This window comes from Cajanus cajan, chromosome 11 (assembly GCF_000230855.2).
Source record: "Cajanus cajan strain Asha chromosome 11, NIPB_CcT2T_4, whole genome shotgun sequence".
NCBI classification, from domain to species: Eukaryota; Viridiplantae; Streptophyta; class Magnoliopsida; order Fabales; family Fabaceae; genus Cajanus; species Cajanus cajan.
Genome location: NC_138527.1, coordinates 33,522,513 through 33,548,838, shown reverse-complemented (window position 1 = coordinate 33,548,838; position 26,326 = coordinate 33,522,513). Strand labels below are relative to the sequence as shown.

The following is a 26,326-nucleotide window of genomic DNA, read 5'->3' as shown; positions in this document are numbered from 1 at the left end:
TCCAACCAATAATTATGTAAAAATTCTTACACAAGCGGGTGTAAATACAAGATCTGAAAGTGATTTTGGTAATTATAGTCATGCATGTTTCTCATTCGCTAAAATATTTTAAAGAAATCATATATATATATATATATATATATATATATATATATATATATATATATATAGCATTTGAACAAATATATTTATCAAATGTATATCATTATCAGATATTTTATTAGTAATTTTGTTGGATTAAGACATGATTTTTAAAATCATAAGAACTCGAAAATCAATCTTAAATTAGAGTGACCAGAAAAATATATACCACAAATTCAAGGAACTAATCATATTTAGATTTCAAATAATTTATATCAAATTTTATATTATTAAAATTTTGTTAGTACATCATCCAATAATATACTTATATTTAAAATTATAACATATTATTTGTTAAAATAATTAAGCAATGCAATTAATGAAGTAATATTAGTTTTTATATAATTTGTATAGAACTTTATAATTTTCATCTATTTTATAAAAAAATTAAATATTCAATAATTAAATTAATTTTAAATTCTAAACAAAAGTTATTAAGAGTGTTATAAGTATAAAACAATTTAGTCTTTTAATTATTATTTTTTATTTTATTTATAGCACATTGATTAATAATCTAAATCCTTAATAATCTAAATCAATTCCTAAGTTATTTATTTGAAATAGATGAATTTGAGTGTTGCATGTTTGTAATATTAAATAATTCAAAGGTTAACCTTTTTTTAACCATAAGAGTATTTTTCATATTTATTTTGATTAAAAATTAATATATATTATCTAATTCTTTTGTTAGAAAACTATACTTTAAAAAATAAAATACAATAGTATTCATTAATTAAAAAATTGACAATTGATATTATAACAAAATTTAAAATTTATTATACAAAAATTTAATATTAATATAAATTTTAATTATTAATTTTATAATTAACAATTATAAAATATAACTTATCTTCTAAAATATACCCTCTCACTTTAATAGTTAAATATACATATAATAACTTGATTTATTGAATTGAATAAAAAAATTATTTGATTTGCACGAAACAGACACAAATACCCACCGTAATACTATAGTACTAATAATCAAGTCATGTTAACTGGAACTAGTAAGTATAATATACTTAGTAAAAAATAATTCCTACGAATAAGACTAAATTAAGTAATGACTTATATTATATTTAGGTTTTTATAGATAAAAGAATACTCTATTAAAAATAATTAATTAAATTTTTTAATAAAATTTATTATTAATAAAATTAATAAATACTTCAATAAATAGCATCCTCAATAAACGTAATACTTGTATAGTGCTTTTAATTGTTTGCAATAGTCATTTGTTCAAAAGATAGTTTTGTTTTTTTTTAAAGATTGGAAAGATTACAAAGATAGTCGCAATGAATATTGAACCTAGGTCCCCATGCTTCTAACTATCTCAATCTCTCCCTACCAAACCACTAGATCCCCTAGTGATTTGTTCAAAAGATAATTAGCAATATATTGAGAAATCTTTTAATTTTATTATTTATAATCTTATTTTTTATTATATGCAATTCCTCCATTGTTCAGTATTAATGAAATGCAACATTAAGAGCTACAATCAATCAATTATAACACAAAATATTATTAAGATTCCTCCTTGAACATGTGGACATAGACGACCAGATATTAACTTACTGTATAATTTAAAATATACACTTGACAAGAGACAAAGTTTAGATGCTTCTAAGGCACAAATCTCAAGCAATAATAATTAATATACATGCACAGGACATTTATGTTCTAAACTCTATCTCTTAAAACATTAATTGTTACTACACAGAAAATTATTAATTTAACTAAAATCTTCACAGACTCCGAACCCTAATTTTTATTTTCAAGGAATATGGTTGACAAAGTTGAGTATATTAACATATTATAATTCATGTCCTTAACGAAGCAGCGAATTTGATAATTTGAGAAAACAAAATGTCAGAGCTGTATTCCCGGACCATGCTCATCGCCGTTACCATTCAGTATTAAAATATATGAGTATAAAAATTCAGACATCACAAGTTACAAATATTATTACTATATATACGTGTGTTTTTTGTGTTACAGTGCTTCCAATGCTGTCGGGAACCCTAGGAAGACAATATTATCATATATTATTCAATTATTATATGTGATAATATATAGTGTATCGGATAAATAAATAGAACATTGTGAGATTTTGGATTCACTTTGTTTGACTTGAGAAATTAAAGTATATTAATTACTCTCTCAAGTCTCAAAGGACTTCATAATTAATACTGTCATTTGGTCCATTTTATCTTTGTTTGATGAAAGACTAGATGTCATTTTCCCTTGAGAGATTATTTTGGAATATTTTGTTGGTCTCAATGTAGGATTGTCTCGGTGACAAAAATGAGGTTCGTACGTATTTCAATAATATATTATTTAAGGTCTTTACTATATATACACGTCTAAACTAATCATTAATTTAATAGAAACTCTGTGAAGGTTAGTCACTGTGTTTTAGATTTTATAGCGATATTATATTCCTTCATATTCAACAAATATATATAGCTGTGTAAGCTATGTGCTTCCTTCCTGTGATAATTAAAGGAGGGTGTTAGAATAGTGGATAGGCTTAATCCATTATTCTAACATGGTATCAGAGCCATTTAGATCCACTTTAAAAATGGGTTACCAACCATTGATGCATGCCTCACAGGCATGAGGGGGTGTATTGGGAAAAACCCAAGTCTCGCCAATCCTAGATCGTTAAAAATGGCCACCCACCATTTATCCACGTACCAAGCTCAATAGTGCTGGACGTGAGAGGATGTATTGGGAAAAACCTAAGTCCCACATCGACTAGAAACTAGGCAATTGAATAGTATATAAGTGGAAAACAACCCTTACCTTACAAGTCGGTTTTGTAGGATTGAATTAGGCTTAATCCATTATTCTAACAGAGGGATTGGTCAGCATATAGCATAAAATGCTCATTCTTAAAGAAGGAAAATGTTTCCTCAGACCCTCACTAGAACCTATAATCATGAATCAATATATTTACCTTTCTTTTTATGTCTTAAATGCTAATCAATAATTACTATTTTTTTTATCAGTCATTTTTGGTCCTGCTACGAGTTCTGTTGTGGGTAATTTTAGTTTTTCAAATTTTTTGAATTAATTAAATTTCTCTGTTTTAAAAAACCTAAAAGCCTATATGGTCTCCTTGTTAATTTTTTTATACTCGAAATATTAAATTATCATTTCCTACTAAAAAAAATTATAAGTTAAATCAATGAATTTCCCTCCTCAAAAAATTCAACCAAAACATCAAATTTTATCCGAAACAATAAAGATCTCAAAACTTCCTCAACTCAAATATAAAAAGCATTATTTTAGTATACAACTTTTTAAAACTTGTTTAAAAAGATTGTTGAGTTATAAAGCAAAATATGCAGACACGAGCATGAGCATGTTGACGTGTGTAGGAACGATGGAAGGTGTATTAAAGTTGCACCTTACCTTACCGAAACAAAACCTTGTCTTAAAGGTTAGTCCTACAAATGTAGCCCAAGTCCCGTTTGGGCTTGGAGGAGGGTTTTGACTGTAAATTAAGTAGTCCTCAAACCACCCTATCAACCTAACCAAGAATATTTATTAACTATTATTACCATCATACTTGCACAGAAAAACATACACATGTACACACCTTTCTAAGATTAAATTCGTGCACAAAAACAACAATTCCCATTTAAAAAAAAAAAAAAAACTAGGTTACACTAAATATATTTCTAATTTTTTGAGACATCCAAATTATGTCACTTTCAACAAAGTCTTTTCTATTTACACGGTTGTTAAAGTTTTCTCTATTTATATGGTTGACAAAGTTTTTCTTTGTTCACATAATCAAAATTTGCTTGCAAGTCACAACTTATAAATAATACTACTTATTATTACTATTGTTATTTAAAAAAAATGTTTGACGTTTTCCTTAAAATGAAATAAAATAAGTGTGTAGTTAATTTTTTGTATTCACAGTTTTTTTTAATTTTATAATTAAAAAATATTGAAATATAATAAATTAAATAGCACAAAACTCTTTATAAAAGTGAACACGAAAGCAAAATATCCTCTTATATATTGTTATATATTATAAATTATTTAAAACATGAGACAAACATACCGTTGCGATATAAATTCATGAAAAACAATTTAGTTTCTTGATTAAAAAATACTTGCAACAAACTTCTTATACCTACTCTCTATCATTGACTTATTTTAATTTCTAAAAACATGAAGTATAAACTAGGTTTCATTTTGAAGCAAATATTATTTTTTAAAGAATTAACTAATAGTAAATAATTTGTTGAAGAGTGTATCTTAATAGTAATTTTCATATATGAATTGCAACTTTCAAATCGAGATGTGGGGTTAAGCAAAATTTATATTTTGTTTTTTACTAGAATGTTTTTGGGGATATTTTTGTAAATTATCTTTAACTATATCATTTTCATTTATTAATGAAAATAACATTTTTTTTTGTATTTTTTAAAATTAAATTTAATATCATTTGAAAATAAGTTATCAATAATAATTCTATTTATATTCATCTCTTTATATAATTATAATTTTGAAGAGTATTTTTATAAATTATTTTTTAATATAAATAATTTTAATTTTTTAACGATAGTATTTTTGGAAAAAAAAAGAGCTTTTTATCTCTTTCAACTTATCATTCTCATTTTATTTTAAGTTAAATTTGAATATTCTTAAGAATTTATCAGTAGTTAGCAAGTTATATTATAATATAAATTATTTATCATAAAATAAAAAATTTACTTATTGTAAATTTTGATTACAATATAACTTTATATGCAAAAAATATTTATTATTAAAATTTTCGTATAAAATAAAAGTTTCTCATGTGAATTTCATATTTTAAATACTAGTTATTATTTAAAACATTAAAAAAAATTCATTGTAAGTATATTATGGAGCAATTTAGATTTAGAAAAGCAATTTTTTAACAAATGTTAAAGGTGCAAAGGGGGGGACCAATGGAGGCTTTATCCCAAAAAAGAAGGTCATGTATAGATATTAGTTGGGTCTTTAGTAATGACTTAAGGAAGGGATATCAAAAGCAAGCAAAGTTACGTAAGAAAGGGTAACGCATACCAATGCTCGTCGTCGTAGCCATTATTAAAGCTTTTGCATCATCTTTATATTTGCCCAACACACTCTTAGTGATTCCACTTTTTTCATCAAAAGGGGAATGAAAAGAAGAAAAATTAACTTTGTTTTCTCACAAGCTACACATATATATAACTAAATCTACATCTTTGTCATCGTTTCATCACTTTTCTCCAAGAATAGCTCTTTTCATTTGTAGGACAAATTCTTAGAATAAATACCCCTTCTCCTTAATTGCAAAAAAGCAACAAACCTTGCATCTCTATGATCTCTACCTCCAATTCTCATGATTAATTATGTGGTCGTGCTTACCAAATAATCTATTGTTTTCTCAAAGTGTGATGTCTTTAAGTTTTGTCAAGTGTATCCTTTAATTTACATATTGAGTGCTTTCAATTCGTTACCATGACCAAATCTCAGAAGGGTAGGTTGAACTTGAATATGACCTTTTACTCTATGTAACTAAATTTGGAGGCTCATTACTCAAAGGAAAATGATTTGCAAGAAGATTAGAGATTAATCATATAATAAAAGTGTTATTGGTATTAAAATTGGGTCAAAAAGTGAGTTTAGCTTTAACTTAATTGGGAAAGCATGTTGGTCATTGAAGCAATTAGGAGACCAGAACATCATTTACCAATTATTTACCCAACAAAAAGTAGTCAAGCCTATATATAGGAACTGCTGTAGGTTCGCCCTTCCATCAAAATCGAATGATATCAAACAACCCAAGTTATTTTAATTATTTTCATTCAAATTATTTCGTTATTGATCAATGATTGCATTGCTTACTCAATCAATGATCCAACACCTTACCAGTTATTAGATCCAAAGTTGAGGAATATTGGCTACCCACAAATTAAAATTAACGATATCTTTCCTTATTTGCTACTACTAGTACTAATGCTCATTAATTTTCATCGTGTCAATAAAAATCCCTCAATAGCAAGAAATATGAATGATTTCGGGAGGTTAAACTCGAATAGTCAATTAGTAAATATATTATACAATGTAAAATTTTGGGTTATTTTTTTTAAAAGTAAACATATATATAAAGTAAAAAAAAAAAAGATTAAATATTAGTTACATATATCATTATAACAATTTTAAACAATTGTATTTAGAATGGAATAGTAATTAAAATATAAAAATTATAATTTAAGAAAGATTAACTATCATAAAGTAAAAAATATATATATTATGTTAGAGTACAATATTAAATTAAATATATAATTAATATATGAATATTTATGAAAAAATTTGGAAATATCAAAATATATATTGACCTATAATTTACATACTAATATTTGTTATGTAAAATTTTTATTTATTCACTACAAAAAAATTATTATATAATGAGTTACATTTTATAGTGACATAATATTTTTTACTAAAAATTATTTTTACCTATACTATAAATATAATATATGTTGATATATTGTTAAAAAAATTATAAGTATAAATTATAATGATACATAATATAGGTTATTGAATCTCATTTAAAATTAACATAAAAATGATATGTAACTATTTAATAAATGAATTTATACATACAAATATTGTATTTATAGTAATATTTTATATATATCATGATATGTAACATTTTTTTTAGTGAACCCTGATATAAATATTTATTTCCACCAATATTAATGTGTTTATGCAAGTTTTCATCCTCTATAATGTAATTCTTCATTTTGTGATCTAAATATCAATACAATTTAATAACATAAGGTTTTCATTTCCAATATATTGTTAATATTTATCTGTATAACTTAATTAAATATTTTTCATGATGATAACTTATCAAATAAAACTTCATACTGCTACAATAAAACCTTTTTCTCCAATTCAAATATTAAAATACTTTGATATATAATTTTCATCCTTGTATGATATACATTTACATGTTTATAACTTAAATAATTTAAGCACTAATTTTTATTTCCATGTAAAAAATCTTTTCTCATGTATTGTGTAGAAATTTAATTATGATGCATCACACAAAATTGTATTGCATACAATTTAAAGATGCAGAAAGAAAATTAATAAAAATATTCTATTAAAATGTAGAAAAAGAATAAATTTCAAGATTTAATTTTTTATTCAATTATTTTATTTATAAGTAAATTTTCGATACCATTCACACTACTATTTAGTTTAAAATAAAAAATTATCAGTTGCGTATGAATCAAGTATTATATATGGAAATATTGTTAAATGTGTGTTAGCAATTTATACATGATAAAAATATAATATGTAATATTTTGTAGAAAACAATGAAACATAATGAAAACTAATAACATTCAAAATGAATTATTTGTAAAATAAAAATATTAATTTCCGATAAAAATGGTATCAATTTTTTTTACTATGTTAAGATACAATTTCAAATAAACGACATGTATAGAATAGTACAGCGGACATTAATTATCAAAGAAAAAATTGCATTCATCTCTTATGAGATGTGTTTAAATAATATATATATTCACCTTTTCTTTAATTTTTAAAAATTACTTATCTCTTCAATGATAGTGTCAACCTTTCTTATAATAATATCATTTATTAAAGTGAGATAAAAAGAAAAATAAAAATCAATTCACATTTTATAAATCATATATGTGTATATCTTTCATTAATTTCTGAATTATGTATAATGTTTTGTCTTATTTATAAAAATTATCATTATTCTTCAATTTTAAAAATAAAAATTTATTGAGTAATTCTTTAAAATTGTTCCTTAAAATTGGTATATTTTTTTAAATCACAATACGAGTAATATTTAGAATATAATTTGAAAATTAAAATTGAATAAAAGATTAAATTTCATTTAATTATTAATACATATTAATAATTTATTCTTTTTTAATAATAATGATATTATCTTATATAAGAATTGTATTAATCACTTAAATAAATAAATAGATGAGGCTAATATTCACTTAAAAATTATATTTAAAAAAAGTGTCATTTAAGAAAATCCTATTAAGATGAAAGTGAAAAATTTTCATTATCAAACTTCATAAAATAATATCTATAATCAATTTTTATTTCTGTAGCATTTAATTTCAAAACAGGAAATAAGTTTTGGATACTTACATCACTTAATGACTTTTCATATAAAGTACGTTTATTGTTATTGTTAAATTATATATAATACTATGATATATATATATATATATATATATATATAAGTTAATCATTTATACACTGTCAGTGTAAAGTTTTTTATACTGGCAATCAATCATATCTTTTAAATTATTTTATTTTATTTTTATTTCATTAAATAAGCAACTGACATGACACTATTAAGAGATATGATTGGTTGTCAGTGTAAAAAAACTTTATACTGACAATGTATAGGTGATTAATTCTCTATATATATAGAGAGAAAGAAAGATAGATAGATATGAAAGATCCATTTACTCAAAGAGTAAGTATACCTATACTTATTCTACTACTCAATAATTTATGTTCTACATCAAATTTCAATGATCTAATCGTTAAATTGAAAGTTCTTAATGTATATATTAAATTTGTAAAATTTTAAAAAAAATAAAAAAAAAATATGTGATACTTTGTTTCATTAATTCAAATTGATAGATAACCATAAAAGCATTTTATACATTGATTTAAATTAATAAAATGGAATGTTAAATAGTTTTTAATTTTTTTGAAAAAATTAAAAACCATTACTATGTATTAAAAAAAATTTGATTTAACGATTAGATCATTAAAATTTCATGCAAAACATGAGTTATTGATTTCAGTAACTCTAAGTGAATTTACTTTTCGAGTAAATAGATCATTCTCTATATATATATAAGCATTTTAATTTTTAGATAAATTAAACATTCATAAAAAATTAATATGATCATTTACATTTTTATTTTAAAAAATTATATTATACATTGAAATGAAACTAATTGATCAATAAGTATTAACTAGTTTTAAAATAAGAAGAATCTTTATAGACTTGATTTATTTAATAAAAAATATTAATCTAATGGTTGATGAGATTTAATATTCATTTTAAAAAGTTACAAATAAATTATATTATGTTATGTCGACACATATTCTATAGTGACACAATACGTTTTACTATAAATTACTTTTATCTATACTATAAATATAACATATAATGATATATTGTTAAAAAGTATAAGTATAAGTCATAATGACATATAATATATGTTGTTAAATATCATTTAAAATTAATACTAAACTTTGTGTACTTATACGTTAAATAAATTTATACCCATATATATATATATTAATAAAAAAATTTGCATATCACTATATATAACATTTTTTATGGTAAAAACCATTAAAACAAGTAATTATAATAGTACTTCTTTTCTTTTTTCTGTCTTTCTCCTTTCATTTTATTTTTATCTTAAAAGGTATATAAAAAATGGAAGCATACAAACTTAATCTTGGGAAAAATATTGCTGAACAAGAACTAGCCTAAAAATTAATGTACCTTTTTGATCTTTTACCTAAAGAAGATATTGTACAAATATCCTTAAAAAAATATTTATATTTTTCTTTTTCCCCCTCTTTTATATCTCTAAGGTAACAACCAAATTTGGATATAGGGAAATGAAAAAAAATAGAAAATGAGTGATTGTTAAAATCTTTAATCAAGTTTAAAATATATATAACATTATTTTGTTATACTTTGAACTATTTTTAAGGCATAATTTATCAAGTAAACTACTTCAATCAATTAGACAAGAAATCCAATTGTCATTTGTTGAACAAAGTCAACATGTGAACAATTTAGATATTCTTTTCATTCCCTAATAAGTATTGTATTTGAAGAAAAATAAGTTTTAAAATAAGTATTATATTAATTTTTTAATGTAATATTAATTACCTTTTCTAAATTTATAATCGTTATAATATTTTTTATAAAATGATTATTATTTTTCACCATTTTCAGTAAAAAAGAGTTTAATCAAAAGGTTAATTTTATAAAATTATTATTCTCTCATCTATTGATTACTTTTTCCTAATTTATGTAAAATAAACTAAGACAACATTTAATATAGAATGGATTGAGGGAGTACAATATTACTCCCGACATTTTTTTTATAGTTATTTTGATAGTATTTTTTTGTTTTTTTTTTCATTATCACTTTTTTAAAACCAATGACTTATTAATTTTTTTTTCTCATTTTTACCCTTGATAATTAATGTATGTTTATTGAACAATGTGTCTATTTATTTTTAATATACTACTTATTTCTTCTCCAATCATTTATGTGAAATTAATGTTGCATTTATGAGGGTAACATATTTCCAACAATATTATTCATCCATGCATGATTTTTTTTCCACAGTATTTATTCAGGATACTCAAAAGACATAATTTACTTAAAAGTGTGATTAAATGGAGTATGTTACAGTTTACATGTGTATTCTAATAATCAATACATTAATTCATGGACTTCTCAAAAAGCGCATAACAATAATAAGTGCACACAAATCAACAGTCTAAAGATTTGAATGCAAAAATAAAATAAAATAAATAAGAGGTATAAAAGGAAAGTAAATAATAAATATTTTTAAAAACTAAAATATTAATCATTTCTTTAAGTCTCATGCAAAAGCATGAAATAACTATGAAAAAAAATGAAAAAAGTATTACAATATACCTAATTTCAAGATATTTCATTTCATTCCACACTAAAGTGGTAGTGTTATATTTTAGAATAGGCTAATATTGTCTATCAGGGGTCTTAGGTTCAATGCCAATAATAATTTAGTCCATCTTAAACACTCTATAAACAATTTAATAAACAAATTTAATATATATCATCACTATGTCAGATCGTTGCAAAGGCGATAAAATTAATAACATTTTACAAATATCTAACTTATCAATATTATACAAGTTGAAATCCTACATTGACCACAAATATGATCAAATGTCAATTGCATTATTATCTATACAACTCAAGCCTTAGAATCAATGAGAACCAAATCTTTATAAAAGTTAAATTTAGAATCTAATTAGAGTTTACTTCAACCATATCAAAATATGTTACAATTAAAGGATTGATAATCCATAAAATCAATAATATGAATTATTTAGTCATTGCAACATCCGATCTAGTTTTAATAGCTACCTAACTTAACTTATCTATATGTGACTAAGCCCTAAAACACTTTCCTTTTTTATGCAAGAAAAAATATTTTTATATAAATTTAAGTACAAGGGTACTTTAACTCAATATATACAAGGTGAGTAAACTAACTTTGTTCACCGGCACTTTGCATATCAAAAGCTCGTTAACATCCCCGGTTGATTGAAATATTTGAATCCCCCATCCCTAGCAGAAATAGAAAAACAATGTCATCATTGTCATGTCTTGCATTATTGGACCCAAAATGAGCCAACCCTAATCCTTTACTCTACGACACAAATATAAAATGAACAAAACTTAATTCCAATTAAGAGTGATTAGTCACTTTGACTAGTTGATCGATTTTGCTATTTATAGGCTTGTAATTCATTGTAGTTTAATATGATCAAAATACAAGAATGCATATAATGTTTGTAAACTTGACAATGACACACATTGATTGGTAGACAGAGATTATTCATACGTCGTTTATCTATAGAGTGCATTATATATGACCATATCCTTTTTTCTTATAGATTTGTTATTAGGGACATCGATATGAATACTAAAACTCGTAACCATAAAATTTAATTTTGATAGAGTCCCATGACCCACCGGTGGTTTTTTCTTTTTCCATCAATGTTTCATCTATCTGAAATTTATAATGTTTTAGTATTTTGCTTTCGTATGAAAAATTAAGTCAACGACACAAGCATTTTCTTGGTCCATATTTTCTGAAGGACCAGGAATAATTGTTTACTCTATGAATTTAATTTAATTTAATTAATCTTTCAAGCCTTTTCCTGAAATAAATTTTCATAATAGTTTCATTATTTTTCCCTTGCAACGAACTTAAAACAAGTTATATATATATATATATATATATATATATATATATATATATATATATATTAAAAATGTATTGATTCCTTTTGGTATGTCTAGGGATATATATGTCTCTAATTTGTATACATTCCCTAGTCTAGTACATTACGATGTCTATTTGATGACTTACGGACCCTATTGTTCAAAAGACAAATTTACCCACCTTAGAGATACTCCTTCAATACGTTACGCAAATAAAATAAGGGGTAAATGTGACTTTTCATTTTGTCCTCATTTTGGATACAACCCACAAATATACCTTTGATTTTCTTGGTTGATTATAAAAAGAATATGACAAGAATAAGATGGATGGGTCCAAATTTATGCTAAGAAGAATGCATGATGTGATTTGCGGAGAATTAGGGTTCATCATGACCTCAATGAGTGGTTTATAATTGGGCTGTTAACAAAACAAAACAAATCCCCAAGATGTTGAAATTTGCGAGCAATCATGTGACTGTAAAATTCAGGATTTTAATTTTAATTTTATTTTTTAAGAATCTGTAGAAAAGAACCATGCCCTAGGTTTCAGTCCAGTGAAAGGGGTGTTGTGTACGTGTGTTAGAAAGTTTAATTTGTAGAGGAAAACAATGCACACGCTAAAGGTGTATGTGAAATGTCCTGCTTTTCCATTTATAATCCGAAGAGAAAAAAGAGTATATTTGTAAAAAGGAATAAAAGTTACAAGTTATTTACCTTTTTCTTTTCTTTTTTCCCTTCCTTATCTTATTTTTTGATTATTTCCTTTTGCCATTCTTTTTCCCCTTTTCTCACCCCACGTCCACAAAAGAAAAAACCTTCTCTCTCTATCTCTCTCATGCCCACCACCCCCTATAGTATAGTCCCTTAAGTGTCATTTTCTCACATATACTTTACACAAAAGAAACAGCCATTCACTTCACATACCTTGTCTTCTCTCTCTCTTTCTCTTTGCCCTCTTCTCTCAATCTCAAATCTCTCCTCTGCAACTACTCCAAATTCATTCAAACTCCATCCACAAAATCTTATTAATTACCCTCACCTAGCACCCACAACAAATTCCACACTCTCTTCAAAATCCTTCAAAACCTTCATACTATATATACTACACAATATTATTGCACGGCAAAAGGAAAAGATCAAAGTACACAACTAAACTAAGAGCTTGAGAAGCCAAATAGGCTTTTTTTGGATGGAGCTGTTCCCAGCACAACCAGATTTGTCCTTACAAATCAGCCCTCCAAACACCAAACCAACATCAAGTTGGAGGAGAAGCACAGAAGAAGAGATGGATTTGGGGTTCTTGAAGAGAGCTTTGGACTCTAGAAACTCCATAACATCAATGGCCAAACAAGACTCTTGCTTCAACCTCTCACTCTCTAATCCAAAAGCCTCAGACCCCAACCTCATTCACCACTTCCAAAACGGTGCCAACAACAACAACAGCAACAGCAACAGCAACAACAACCCCTTCCAACCCTTTCAACAAAACCACTACTTCCACCAGCCACTGTTCCAGCCTCAGCACCACCAAAGCCTAAGCCAAGACCTTGGCTTTCTCAGACCCATTAGAGGAATCCCCGTGTACCAAAACCCTCCTCCAATACCATTCACCCAACACCACCACCACCACCACCATCATCTCCCTCTAGAACCTTCCTCCACCACCCCATCTTCTATTATTTCCAACACAAACTCACCCTCCACCCCTTTCCACTCTCAGGCTCTCATGAGATCAAGGTTCTTGTCACGCTTCCCTGCCAAGCGTAGCATGAGGGCTCCAAGGATGCGTTGGACTTCCACCCTCCATGCTCGCTTTGTTCATGCCGTTGAACTCTTAGGTGGCCACGAAAGTATGCTTCTCTCCTTCTTCCCTTTCTTCTTACACCCTTGCTTTTTCACTTATCCTTTCTTAATTACTAATTTGGTTTTCTCAATTAATCTTTCTTTTTAGGGGCCACGCCTAAATCAGTTCTTGAGCTAATGGATGTGAAGGATCTCACTTTAGCACATGTTAAGTCTCATTTACAGGTAATATATTAAGGTTGTTAGTTAATTGCACTTGTTTGTAAATAATCTCATTTAGTGTCTGTATGTTAATTAAATAATGGTTGAGGTTAATTAGTGTTTTAATTTTGTTAAATTTTGGTTTTGTTGGGTTAGGTTGAAGGGTACGGTTCTGATTGGGGTTTTAATGGGGGTTGTAAGAAGTACTATTATGCGTATATATGTGTTTAAGTTTCACAGGCTACATTTACATTACAGGAAGCAGTTAAGTGATGAATATATATTTCAAATTCCAATGGTTTCCTTACAAAGGGTCTCTCAAATTCTTAGCGCTTCTTTTTCTATTAGATCTGCTGCCTCTGCTTCTGCTTCTTCTGCAACCTAATAAACAGCTTTTTGCTTTGGAAGAATGAACCAGCCGAGTTAAAGGGGAAAAAGGGAAAATAAAATAAGAGAGAGAAAGAGAGTGAGGTACTTATCGATTTCTGAAAACGAGTAGGACAAAGCCCTATGAATCCAAAATGACTCGCAGCCAAGCCGAGATCAGACAAGCTCATAGTTCAGTCCATGCCATTAAAGAAATAATTTCCATTTACTTAAATTGCATTTAAAAATAAATAAAATAAAATAAATGATAAGCAAGTACGTATATACCCAACACCATCATTTCTCAATGATCCGTTCCTCAGATTTGGGTTTCTTTACCATGCCAGCTTTAACCCTGGTTAGTCACATGCTCCCATGCATATGCATATTGCCTTAACCATAAATGCTCCTGTGTTAGAACTTGTACTATGCTACTTCACATCAATTTAATACTCACAACTTGCATCTTCTAGCATTTCTGCTAAGCTTCCTCTTTAGTTTTCATGTTTTTCAAACCAAATAGTAATAACAATAAATACTTACTAATATTTAATTTTTGGCATCAGGCTTTATATATTTCTTTGTTTTTTAATATTTTATTTTTGGCATCAGGGTTTATTTCGTTGTTTTTTAATTTACTTATAAGCTATATGGAGTATATGTTATCTGATGTTTATGATGCACAAATTTAAATCCAGATGTACCGGACGGTGAAAACTACAGATAGGGCAGCGGCTTCATCAGGTTAGTGTCTATTTTCGTTGTGTTTAACATTGTTGGAAGATTAAGCCATGAAAGTTTAATATTGTTGATCCATTATCGTTGTACATGTATCTAACTTTTTAAATTTTTTCCTTCCCCTTTAATCATGAATTAGGGCAATCGGATGTGTATGATAATGGGTCGTCTGGAGATACTTCCGATGACTTAATGTTTGACATAAAATCCTCAAGAAGATCTGATCTATCCATTAAGCAGGGAAGATCAAGTGTTAATCAAGATAAGGACTATCATGGCCTTTGGGGCAACAATTCCAGGTAATGCTTCTTGCTTAGTTATAAAAATATGAAGACTTGTCCATTTTTTATTATTATGTAAATATAATCATTTCAAATTAAACCTATATGTTCTCTTTAGGGGAATTTTTTCGTTTTATGGTATGATTAATATATGTATCACGTAGAGTTATCTTGCTTGAAAACTATATTGAAGAGAAGTGTCAGTTTTACTAAGGTCTCCATACTTCATTAATGTATTATCCAGCATTTGTTTTAAATGATATTTGCAACATGTTTATTTTCCTATGAAGTGATATTTTTTTTTACATTGAAGAAAAACATTATGATCAAGTTGTAAGCAATATTTTTCTTGTTCCCTTTTATTTTTTCAATTTTATATTCCATTCGATGATTCTCCGGCGGTCATGTTTCAAAATACTAAGAAAAATCAGAGCAATTCATGCATGTCTTATTCACATGAACATTTCTCTCTCTTTCTCAACCTCACATGCAAACATGGTTAGGCGCAAAAAATCACAAAAAGAATAAATCATTTCAGTTTGCTTTGTTCTGTCTGTCCACAAGCCATGAGCATCCAATCTCCATGATGGGGTAATAATATAATCTCTTCTAGTGGGTGAAAAGGGAGTAAAAAAGGAACCCACACACACTCCTACCATTCAGAGAGACAGGAGTTTCATATTTGCAAAAATCCACCTTAAAAATAGAGATATCTCTTTCCTTCGGATTTTGTGGGGCTCAGACATTAGCCTATTATATGGGCCCTACAACTCGGAAACTTAGCGTCAAAGCTAAGCCCTTGGTAGACCCATAATTAGAAATATGGGTGCCAAAGCAATATGCTCTTTGAAACTTCCTTCAATGGACCTCCCTCTTATATACATACATAAATATATTATAGTCATGTATAATGTGCTATTTAATTATAATATTTATTATTCATTTTATCCAATCAATTGAGTTAGACTTTGTTAATGATAAATTGTTATAAATAATTAAGACAATGAAAGATGGCTTTCCTTTTTTCGTTTTTTCTTACTACATGGTTATATTATGGGAAATATTCTTACAATGTGATTGGCTGTTGTAACAGGGAAGCTTGGTTGCATGGGAAGACAAAGGCTGATTCTGTTGGAAACGTGCATTCTCTTGAGGTATGTAAATGTTAATTACTCATTTTATTCCCCTTTATTGCCTAAGGTTGGCCTTTTGTTTCAAAAGTTATATTTATACACAAATACCAAGCTGCGTTTGGAATGCATGAAAGGGAGTTGAGAGTGAAAGGAAATACGTTTGATCTTTTTCAACTTGCCATGCACATTATAAAGATGAGAAAAGGAAAAGGCTTTCCATAAAGCTGCTTTGTCCTTCACAAATTCAAATGGGTAGACCAGTCCTTTTCGCATTTACACTAGTTACAACGCTTATAAACAAATTGTGCCGTAAAAGACGTTCCTCTAGTTAAAGATTATTAATCACCATATTGAAAAGGACCATATAACCCTAAACCTACCCGTTTGACTCAATGATCAATGGTCTAGACTATGAAATTATAGGTGACACACTCACACACACACATGAATGTTAGTAAATGGTAATGCTATGCAGAAAAATAATTGTAAGCTAGCTAGCTCATGAACATTCAAAATACTATCACTTAGCACTAGAAGGCTTTTAGGTGTGAACCTATTTGAAGTTTCTTTTTCCTCGTTTGATATAAATATTCTGAAATTATTCTGAGTCAAATGTTCTTTGATTCCCAAAACCTGTTCACACACTTCTCTTATGCTACTCTAATATCTTCCCCTTGATCATATTCTCATCATTAATTTATAATTATATACATTCTGATTTCTGATATTTGACTTGTTCTTAATTACTTAATTATTTTTTTCAGAAGGAAATGGATCCAAAGTGCCTAAGCTATGAGAGAATATCAGATGGAAGTTCATCCTCAAACCTTTCAGGATCAAGCCCTAAGAAGCCTAATTTGGATTTGGAATTCAGCTTGGGGCAGCCACTTTAATTTGAGATCTGGATATATATTATTCATGATTAACTATTATGAAACTGAAAGAGGTAGAGCGCAGGAATATGAGAATCAGGAACCCGCTGAGAAAATCAGAGAAAGAGAAAGCTAAAAGAAAACAAAAGAGAAAAAAAAGAAAAGCAAAAGGAGCTAAAGAAACACAAGGAGACAAGAAAGACAGAAAGCAACAAAAGGAAGGGGTGGGGGAAAAAAGCATGGCCTTCCTATCAGAGTTCTTGTGAGATCCAAATCAACATTTTATATTTTCTTGGTAAATATATGAAATCTAATTGATTTGTATGTTTTTGCAATCTGAGAGAAAGAAAGAGACATGAGAGAGAGAGAGAGAGTGAGTGAGTGAGAGAGAGAGCTATGTTAAAAGTATGAAGTGATCCTTGGTAATTGTAATGGAGCACTTTACATTTATGAAATATTTAGATATTTCCACCAAAGTTGGGTTCCTAATCCTATATTCAATTCTACGCCTAGGCACATGCTTTACACTTTAGGAACAAAAGATAGAATTGAGAATATAGACTTAGGAAAAGACTGAAAATTTTAAATAAAGTGTCAAAAGGAATACGAACATAGTCAAGATATATACATATAAAGGGGCAATGATAACGTATGCTGTTTTTAAAAAGGAAAACTAAAAAAGAAAAAAACAAATCTATATTCCTTATGCCTAAATGGTTTTCCGAGGAAAATGCAAACATACGAAACGAAGGTAGGCTTTCCTTTTTATATCTATGTTTAAAATAAAGTCCCCTCAAATATCTTTCCCCCTCCTTTAATGGAGAAAATTAATTTTCTTATATTTGTCAACAAATTTATCGATAAGTTAAAAAAAAAAAATACCCATAACAATTATAACGACGGCTACAACAAAATAAACTCTAAACTAAAAAATAAATAAATAAACGAGTTGCAGATACATTGGCTAGAGATGCTAATGATACAAATGTTGATCGAGGAAAAATTAATTGGTATTTTAAATTGTGTATTACATAGGAAAGATAAATACTTTTTATACAATAAAATTTTATAATAAATATCTTTCAAATATATAAATTATATTATAATAAATGATTTAAATTGGGATAAGTAATTATATTTAAATTGAAATGATTAAGAAAATCAATTATATAAATAAAATAAAAGAGAATTTTTTTTGTTAGTCTTGAAACGTGTGTGAGAAATGCAACTCTTAACGAGAAGTTAAAAAAAGAAGAGATAGTTGTGAATATGCCTCATTGAGAGAGTGAATGGAGTGTGATTCTCACTCTCAAATTTGAGGATTATAATTTTTAGTATACGAGTAAATTAGGGGGGAAGAAACTCATTTAAGTAAGTGATGAACAAAATAAAATCCAAAGTAATCGAATTCTTTTAACACTGCGCTCACGAGGAGTGTTCGTAAACTGATTCAATTAATAAAAAATAAAAACAAAACTTGAAAAATCAGTAAAACAAAAATTGAAATTTATATTAAATTGAATGGCATTTTCATTTTCTTTAAAAGAATAATAATAATTTTATTAGTTAAAGTTAATAGCATATGCATAAGATGTGTGATATACTACCATAAGACTATGGTACGTAAGAGTACCAACCAAAAAACATTAAGACAAACATAACTAATTAACACTTAAAAATAAAAATAAAAAGTATGATTAGTCAGTTTTACAATATTTCTTTGCTTCTTTATAGATTAATGCAATATTTAGGCTCTTCGATTAAACAGTAGGAAAAATTATCCTAACATTTTAAATTTTGCCACGATGTACAGCTGAATATTTTACTAACATTTATATTATTTATATCCTCCTCAACAAATATATAGTCATTATTGTTGTTCTGCTAAGTAATATCATATATATATATATATAATTTTTAATAAATATTTGAATAAAACTATATAAAGATAATTCACCATGTTTAAATTTATTTTTAACAATCTATACTTAAAGAGTTATACAATTATTAGTTATATAATAACTTTAAAACAATATATCTAAAAGTAAAAATCAATTCAATATTCAACCTATTTTAGATTGGATTTAAAATTGAAACTAAATCAATTGAATGAGAAATTTTGGAAATTTAATAAATTTAAAATTTAAATTACTTTGATTTTAATTTTTTTTATTCATTGAATGTTTTATCATGATAAATAAACTCAAATTTCTCAAACTTTAAATTATTAGTATGAATAAAATAATTTTTTAATTTACACATAGAAAAACCTGATTTTAATTATATATATTAAAATTTTAAATTAAAATTTATAAAAATAAACATTAGTTAATTCTAAATATTTAATAGTTTTAAAAAATATTAGATAATATTTAATAATTTTAAGGTTGAATATGAAATCATTAAAATTATTAATATTTTTATGACAATATGTATTGAAATGAAGGAGAAGGAGATTAAAAAAAAAAATGGGAGAAAAACCAACCAAGAATGAGAAGGGAGAGATGGAGGAAAGAGAAAGAGATGAGAGAGTAGAAGGAAGAGATGAAGGAGAAAGAGAAGAGAAGAAAAAAAGGAAAGAGGAGAAGAGAAAAAGGATAGAGAATAGAGGGGGGAGGGGATTAGAGAGGCAAAATGAAAGTTATGAGTGGAAAAGATAGAGATAAAAGATATGTAGGAAAAAAAATAAAGAAAAGTATATAAGAAAATTTTTAAGGTTTTGATTTTTTTTTTGAGAAAATTTGAAATTTAATAATTTTAAAGAATTTGATAAATATTTTTTAAATTTTTTATAAATTCTTTATTCAAATAATATATTTCATTCTAAAATATTTAATTTTTTTAAAAAAATAAATTACTCCATTAAAATATTTCATTTAAACACATTATAAGAGTATTATTTCGACTAACTTTATACAACCTATTCTCAATTCGCTAGCTAAATGATTGAGATGTGATGAAATCATCCTTTTATTGAATTGAAAATTTCAACTCAACTTAGTTCGTAGTTGATTGAGAGGTTGAGTTGAGTTGGCCTGTAACTCATAAAAAAAAATTAAAAATATTTTTTATTTTATTTATCTTAATTATTTCTCAAATTTTATGATAAAATATAATTAAATAAAAATGCTATTGACAAAAAAAATGCTATAAAATTAAAAATGATACAAATTTGTAATGAAGCACATATAATAATAACATTAAAATAAATCAACATTACAATTCCGGTTTCACAAATAAATTCATGAACAATAATAATAAAATAAATCCCAATATAATGTCTACATATAAGTTCATCAATAATAATAAAATAAGTTGAAAAGAAATAAATTTTAATAAAAAAAATAGCCTAGTATCGCATGATAAGTTAATGTACATAGCCAAAAGTCAAGAAAAAATTGGTCTATTTAACGAGTTAATCCAACTTGTTCTTTAGGTTATGGGATACGAATCCCCTATAGCCGCCAAAATATAAATGCAAATGATGCATTTTAATTTTGCATCATTAATAATGTTTTATTATACTTTTTATAATGAAAATTTAACTTTAATAGCCGTTGAAAATAAAGTGTAGAAGATCGTGATCATATGTTTATTGAGGATTAATTAATTGAAAACATATCCCAATCCAATTTGTTTTACAAGTCTATTGCAATGGGCACCCCTCTCTGCATCTTAAGAAATATGAACCATTTTGACTGTAATTTTAATAACGTGAAATGAATAGCATTAGCGGGTACGTACTATCCGACCCAAAAACCATTTTGTTCTATTAATTTTAATTACTCTCACATGAAATTTAATCACGTCTCATAATTATGGCAACATGCGGTAATGATATTGGATGATTGTCATTAATACTTAAGTTAATTTCTGATTTATATAGATATAATATATAGTTATTCAAAATAGTTATCATTTTTTCTTAATATTATTTTTTGTGGTTGCTCTCCTTCTACCAACTATGTAACGCAATATTTAATAGTCAAATTTGGGATTATTCAATAAATTTATTAAAACATAATAATTACCTTGCGATTTTTATATATTTTTTTTCTAAATTATAATATAAATTTAGATTTAAATATATTTTAATACTTGAAATATGAAGTAAATTTAGTTTTCGTCTTTCAAATTTAAAATTATTTTTTTAATTCTATAATTTAAAAAAAAAAATTATTGTAGTCTCTTATCCTCTTTGTACAAATATAGTTAGTAAATCTATCAAATAAACTCATTTATTATTTAATCTTCACACAAAAATGACTTATTAGTGAATTTGTTAGTGAAAATATCATATTAAGTCCAAATAATATTGTTACATAATTATCTCAAATTTGTTACAATCAGTTATATAGTTAGTAATTTTAAGAGACTGAAATAAGATTTCTTAAAATTATAAAAAAAAATGAAAAAGTTAATTTTAAATTTGAGAAGAAAAAAATAAATTTATTCTAAATTTAAAGAATTAAAAATATATTTATATTTAAATTTTGGGAGTAGGTTATACACTTAATTACACTCTTAAAATTTCGTAAAACTTTACATAATTTTTTTTCTTTTTAGTTTTCAACAACCTCTCTTCCATGATTAAGAGATTATGCATAATATCTAAGAAATATATCTAGTATAATATTTTTTCAACAATTAAGAAAATCAGTGTATGGACAAAAAAGCAAGAAGTGTGCATGCAATTTGATGAAACCTCTTGAGTAGCCTCTAAATAAAAGTAACGCGTTTTCCAAAAATTTTCCTGTGACATGTGGTAAAAACTAGAGAGAAGACGCAAGTCACGGCTAATTTCCATTTAGGAGGCAATTAAGAAGTTATCCCAAACAAAAGGCATGAAATGGAGGCACAAAGGGAGGAGATATATATATATATATATATATATATATATATATATATATATATATATATATATATATATATATATATATATATATATATATATATATATATATATATATATATATATATATATATATAAGAAAGAAGAAAACTGGGTTTAATTTGGATTTGAAAGTAGTGATGATTGAAGGGTGTGTGTGTAAAAGAGGGTTTGATGAAAAGAAAGAAAAGGAGATGGTGTTAAAATTTAGGAGGAGAGAAAAGAAAAGGAAAGAGGGTGCTTTAGCTTTTGTTTTACTTTCAGCTTTATTTGCTTTCCTTTTGGTTTTGCACGAATGCATGGAGTCATCAGTGTTCAGATAACCCTGTGGGACACAGCTTAATTTCCCAGCAATAGAAAACAAAAAGAGATCACATTGTACCAATATAATCAAACTATATATAATTCATCCACATTGCTAACAAACAAATAGCTGACTCATTAGTTTTTTCATTTATATTCTACTACCTACTTATTTAATCCTTTATTTTCTCTAAAGATTTTCTTATCCCATCCCCTCCCAAACCACTCTTAAATATAAAATACAATTCGGCTTTTACAATATAATTATCATTATCATTATTTGAATCTTAGAAGCCACCTTGTGGGAGTTGGAGTAATATTTATAGAATTTTAACATCAAATTCTATAACTTTTATCATAATTTTTATTACCTATCACTAAAACTAAAAAAAAAATTAAGTTGATTTTTTAATTAATTATATTATAAATTTCAATTTTATTACAAATTGGCATTCTTTGTTTTAAATAATTGTTATGTTTAATATTAATTATCAATAAATACATAAGAAATGGAGTTAATAATTAATTAAGAGTATATAAGAAATTTACCTTTAAGTAACATTAAAATCTAATGATTATTTTTTTATAATTAAGAATAAAAAAATTAATTTACTACTTGTAACTAAAATCAAAGTTAATATAAATAAAAAAATGTAATTCTTTTTTATCATAAAAATAACGCTATTAGGTGATAATATACTTAAAACAATTTATATAACGATAGAAATTATCTATATTGATAAAACTCACATTCTAATTCGTGCACACTTATAATATTTTATCCAAGTCTTATCCTTTATACAATACCGTTGTCTCTATTTCTTTCCATTTTGGAAATTATTGCATTTCAATTTTTTTTTTCTCTTTGTTGTAAAAATTAATTATTTATTCAAGTATTATTTCTGAAAATAGTTTACTTAAAATACTTGAATTTATGTACCGTTTCCTTTTTTTTTATTTTTATAAAGTTAAAAATATCATATCTTGTGCAAATATATTGTTTTAACTCTTATTACTAGATCGATTCCAATGAATGTTATACCACTTTTTCTAAAATGCTTTTTTATTAAACTCAAATTCATTAAGAAAAACATAAAATTACGAGTCTCGCTTTCGATTTACTAACTTATATATCTAATGATGATTTTATAAATTTTAGTAATAAATATTAGCAAATGAATAGTGTTAGCGAGATTTATTCTATATTGAGTAATTAATGTTATATATATCATCCCACAAGTTTTTCCGTAAATTTTTCCTATTCATTATAAAATAAAAATATTTAAATACATTTTTAGTCTCTATTAAATAAATAACTTTTAATTTTGATTCTTATAAATTTATTTATTTATTTCATCCCTTTAAAATTTGAAACTATTTTTTTAGTCCATACTATTATGTAATCTTTTTAACTACTAATATGTTCATTAGAAGGTTATGTGATCATATCAAATGAGATCCATAAGTGTTTATGATCCCTTATCAACATGTAATATTTATACTTTTTCTATAAAAAAAAATTTAAAATAAATGTTATATATATACACCTTAAAATTGTCATTAGAGATTAATATTGATGACTTTAAATTTTAGATGGATGAAAATTAAAGGAAAATATTTTATAAGCACTAAAACTAAAATTTGCTTATTTTACAAGAACAAAAACAATGTTTACAAATCTAATAAAATATTTAAGAAAAAATAAGTGTACTTAATAATATTTTGAAAATTAATGAAATAAAGTTAAATAATTTTAAAATTTTAAAAAAAACTTGTATACTTGATCTATGCATTAAAATTTTTTAATTTAACAGTTAAATTATTAAAATTTGATGTAAAACATAAATTATTGATTAAAGTAAATTTAAGTAGACTACCTCTTTAGATAAATAAAACCCTCTTCATAATTACTAAAATATAGAGTTTTTTTTTTCTATCTTCTTATTGACAAGACAGAAAGTACTAATATACATTACTACTTGCAATTTAAAATTAGTTAAGTATCTTTAATTACATATAAAGTAAGTTATTCTAATTTAATTTGTATATAATTGTATATTTTAGAGTTCTTTGTTTCTTTATTTTTAAAAAAATATAGCTAAATATTTATAAAATTTATGATTACCTCACCACATACCCATATGATAAGAAATTAACAATCAATAGTTGTCAATAACTTAAATAGTTAAATACTTGTATTTTTTAATCAGATATTGAACCTCCATTTAATCAAATTGCAAATGTAAGTACCTCTTTATTCTTATAAACGTCAATATGATAAAAGGAATGATATATTTCATTAAAAATAAATTTAAAAAAAAAAACGGGTACGAAACAGTTATAGGACAAATAATTTAATTGAATGATGCACGAGGCACGAAATTAGTACACGTATGTGTCCCATTATCATCCGATAATTAAAAATGTATTAATAACACTCGTCCTAGTAAATTATGTGCTACCGAAATTATAACACGTATTTGTCAGATCCGTAAGTATTGATATACTTGCATAAATTCAAAGTTCTTAGATCTGACAATCTACCATTCTAACAACACCCCTGCAATTTCTTTAATATCTTTTGCAGTTTGCAGCAGCAATCTCTCTATTAAATTATTCCTTTATAAGTGTATACATGTAAGCACGTGATTTTGTCACTATAATGCTTCTTTCCAATATCATAAAGCTTACTGTATATACACATGCATGTGACGATGATACATAGTATATTGTTGCTTAATTGTTGAATGCCATCCATGTCTTTTCTTTTGGCAATCATCTCACCCATTTTGAAAAGTGGAACAAGTAACAAAACTGATTTATTTTTTGGAATTGGAATAGTGCAAGTTCTAATGTGACATGCAAGTACGTACTTTAACTTTTGGACCTTTTGCATTATTTGACTCAGTTCTCGGCTTATAAATTCCTCCTACATAATTGTTTAGATTGGTGTTCATAATAAAATACATTAAAGGATTAATCACCGTCTTGTTTATAATGGATGGTAAAAGTTTTTCCTAGAAAGCACATTTGTTCCTGCTCCTACTCATTAATTTCTCCAAGTCATTGTTCAAATTGGCTCTATATATTCAGAATAAAGAACTAATCCACTTGGAAAGAAAGCATAAAGAATTAATCGTACACCTATGTCTTATATAAGGACGGTAAAATAATTATGTCATCATTCAAAAGCACATTTCTTCTTGCTTAGGGAACAAGGGTTAATTTTAAGGACGCTTGTCCTAATAGATTTGACAAGAGCCAGCAAAAAGCTTCCTACCTAATTAAGCTTTGGTACTTGTAAATATAAAGATAGGAATTTGAAGTACCAATGAAGAAGTAATTAATTAACATATTAAATAATATCGTATTTTAGCAACTTAATTATAAGATTCCAAACTTTAATTTCTACACGCAAGTCCCACAGCTCATGATTATGGTCTCTATTATTAGACATGAAAATTTCGACGAAGAATATTTTAGGTGAAATTTCATACAATTATGTACTTTAAAAAGA

General features: G+C 25.9%; 1 protein-coding gene across 1 annotated transcript; it reads left to right on the top strand.

The window, feature by feature from the left end:
- The first annotated feature begins 13,054 nt into the window (after window positions 1-13,054).
- KAN2 (Homeodomain-like superfamily protein) lies at window positions 13,055-18,091 on the top strand. The gene is made up of 6 exons (XM_020347476.3): window positions 13,055-14,071; window positions 14,173-14,249; window positions 15,290-15,335; window positions 15,469-15,628; window positions 16,704-16,764; window positions 17,508-18,091. The coding sequence occupies exons 1-6, from the start codon at window positions 13,411-13,413 to the stop codon at window positions 17,634-17,636; spliced, it is 1,134 nt and encodes a 377-aa protein (XP_020203065.1). The 5' UTR covers window positions 13,055-13,410; the 3' UTR covers window positions 17,637-18,091.
- Window positions 18,092-26,326: the final 8,235 nt, after the last annotated feature.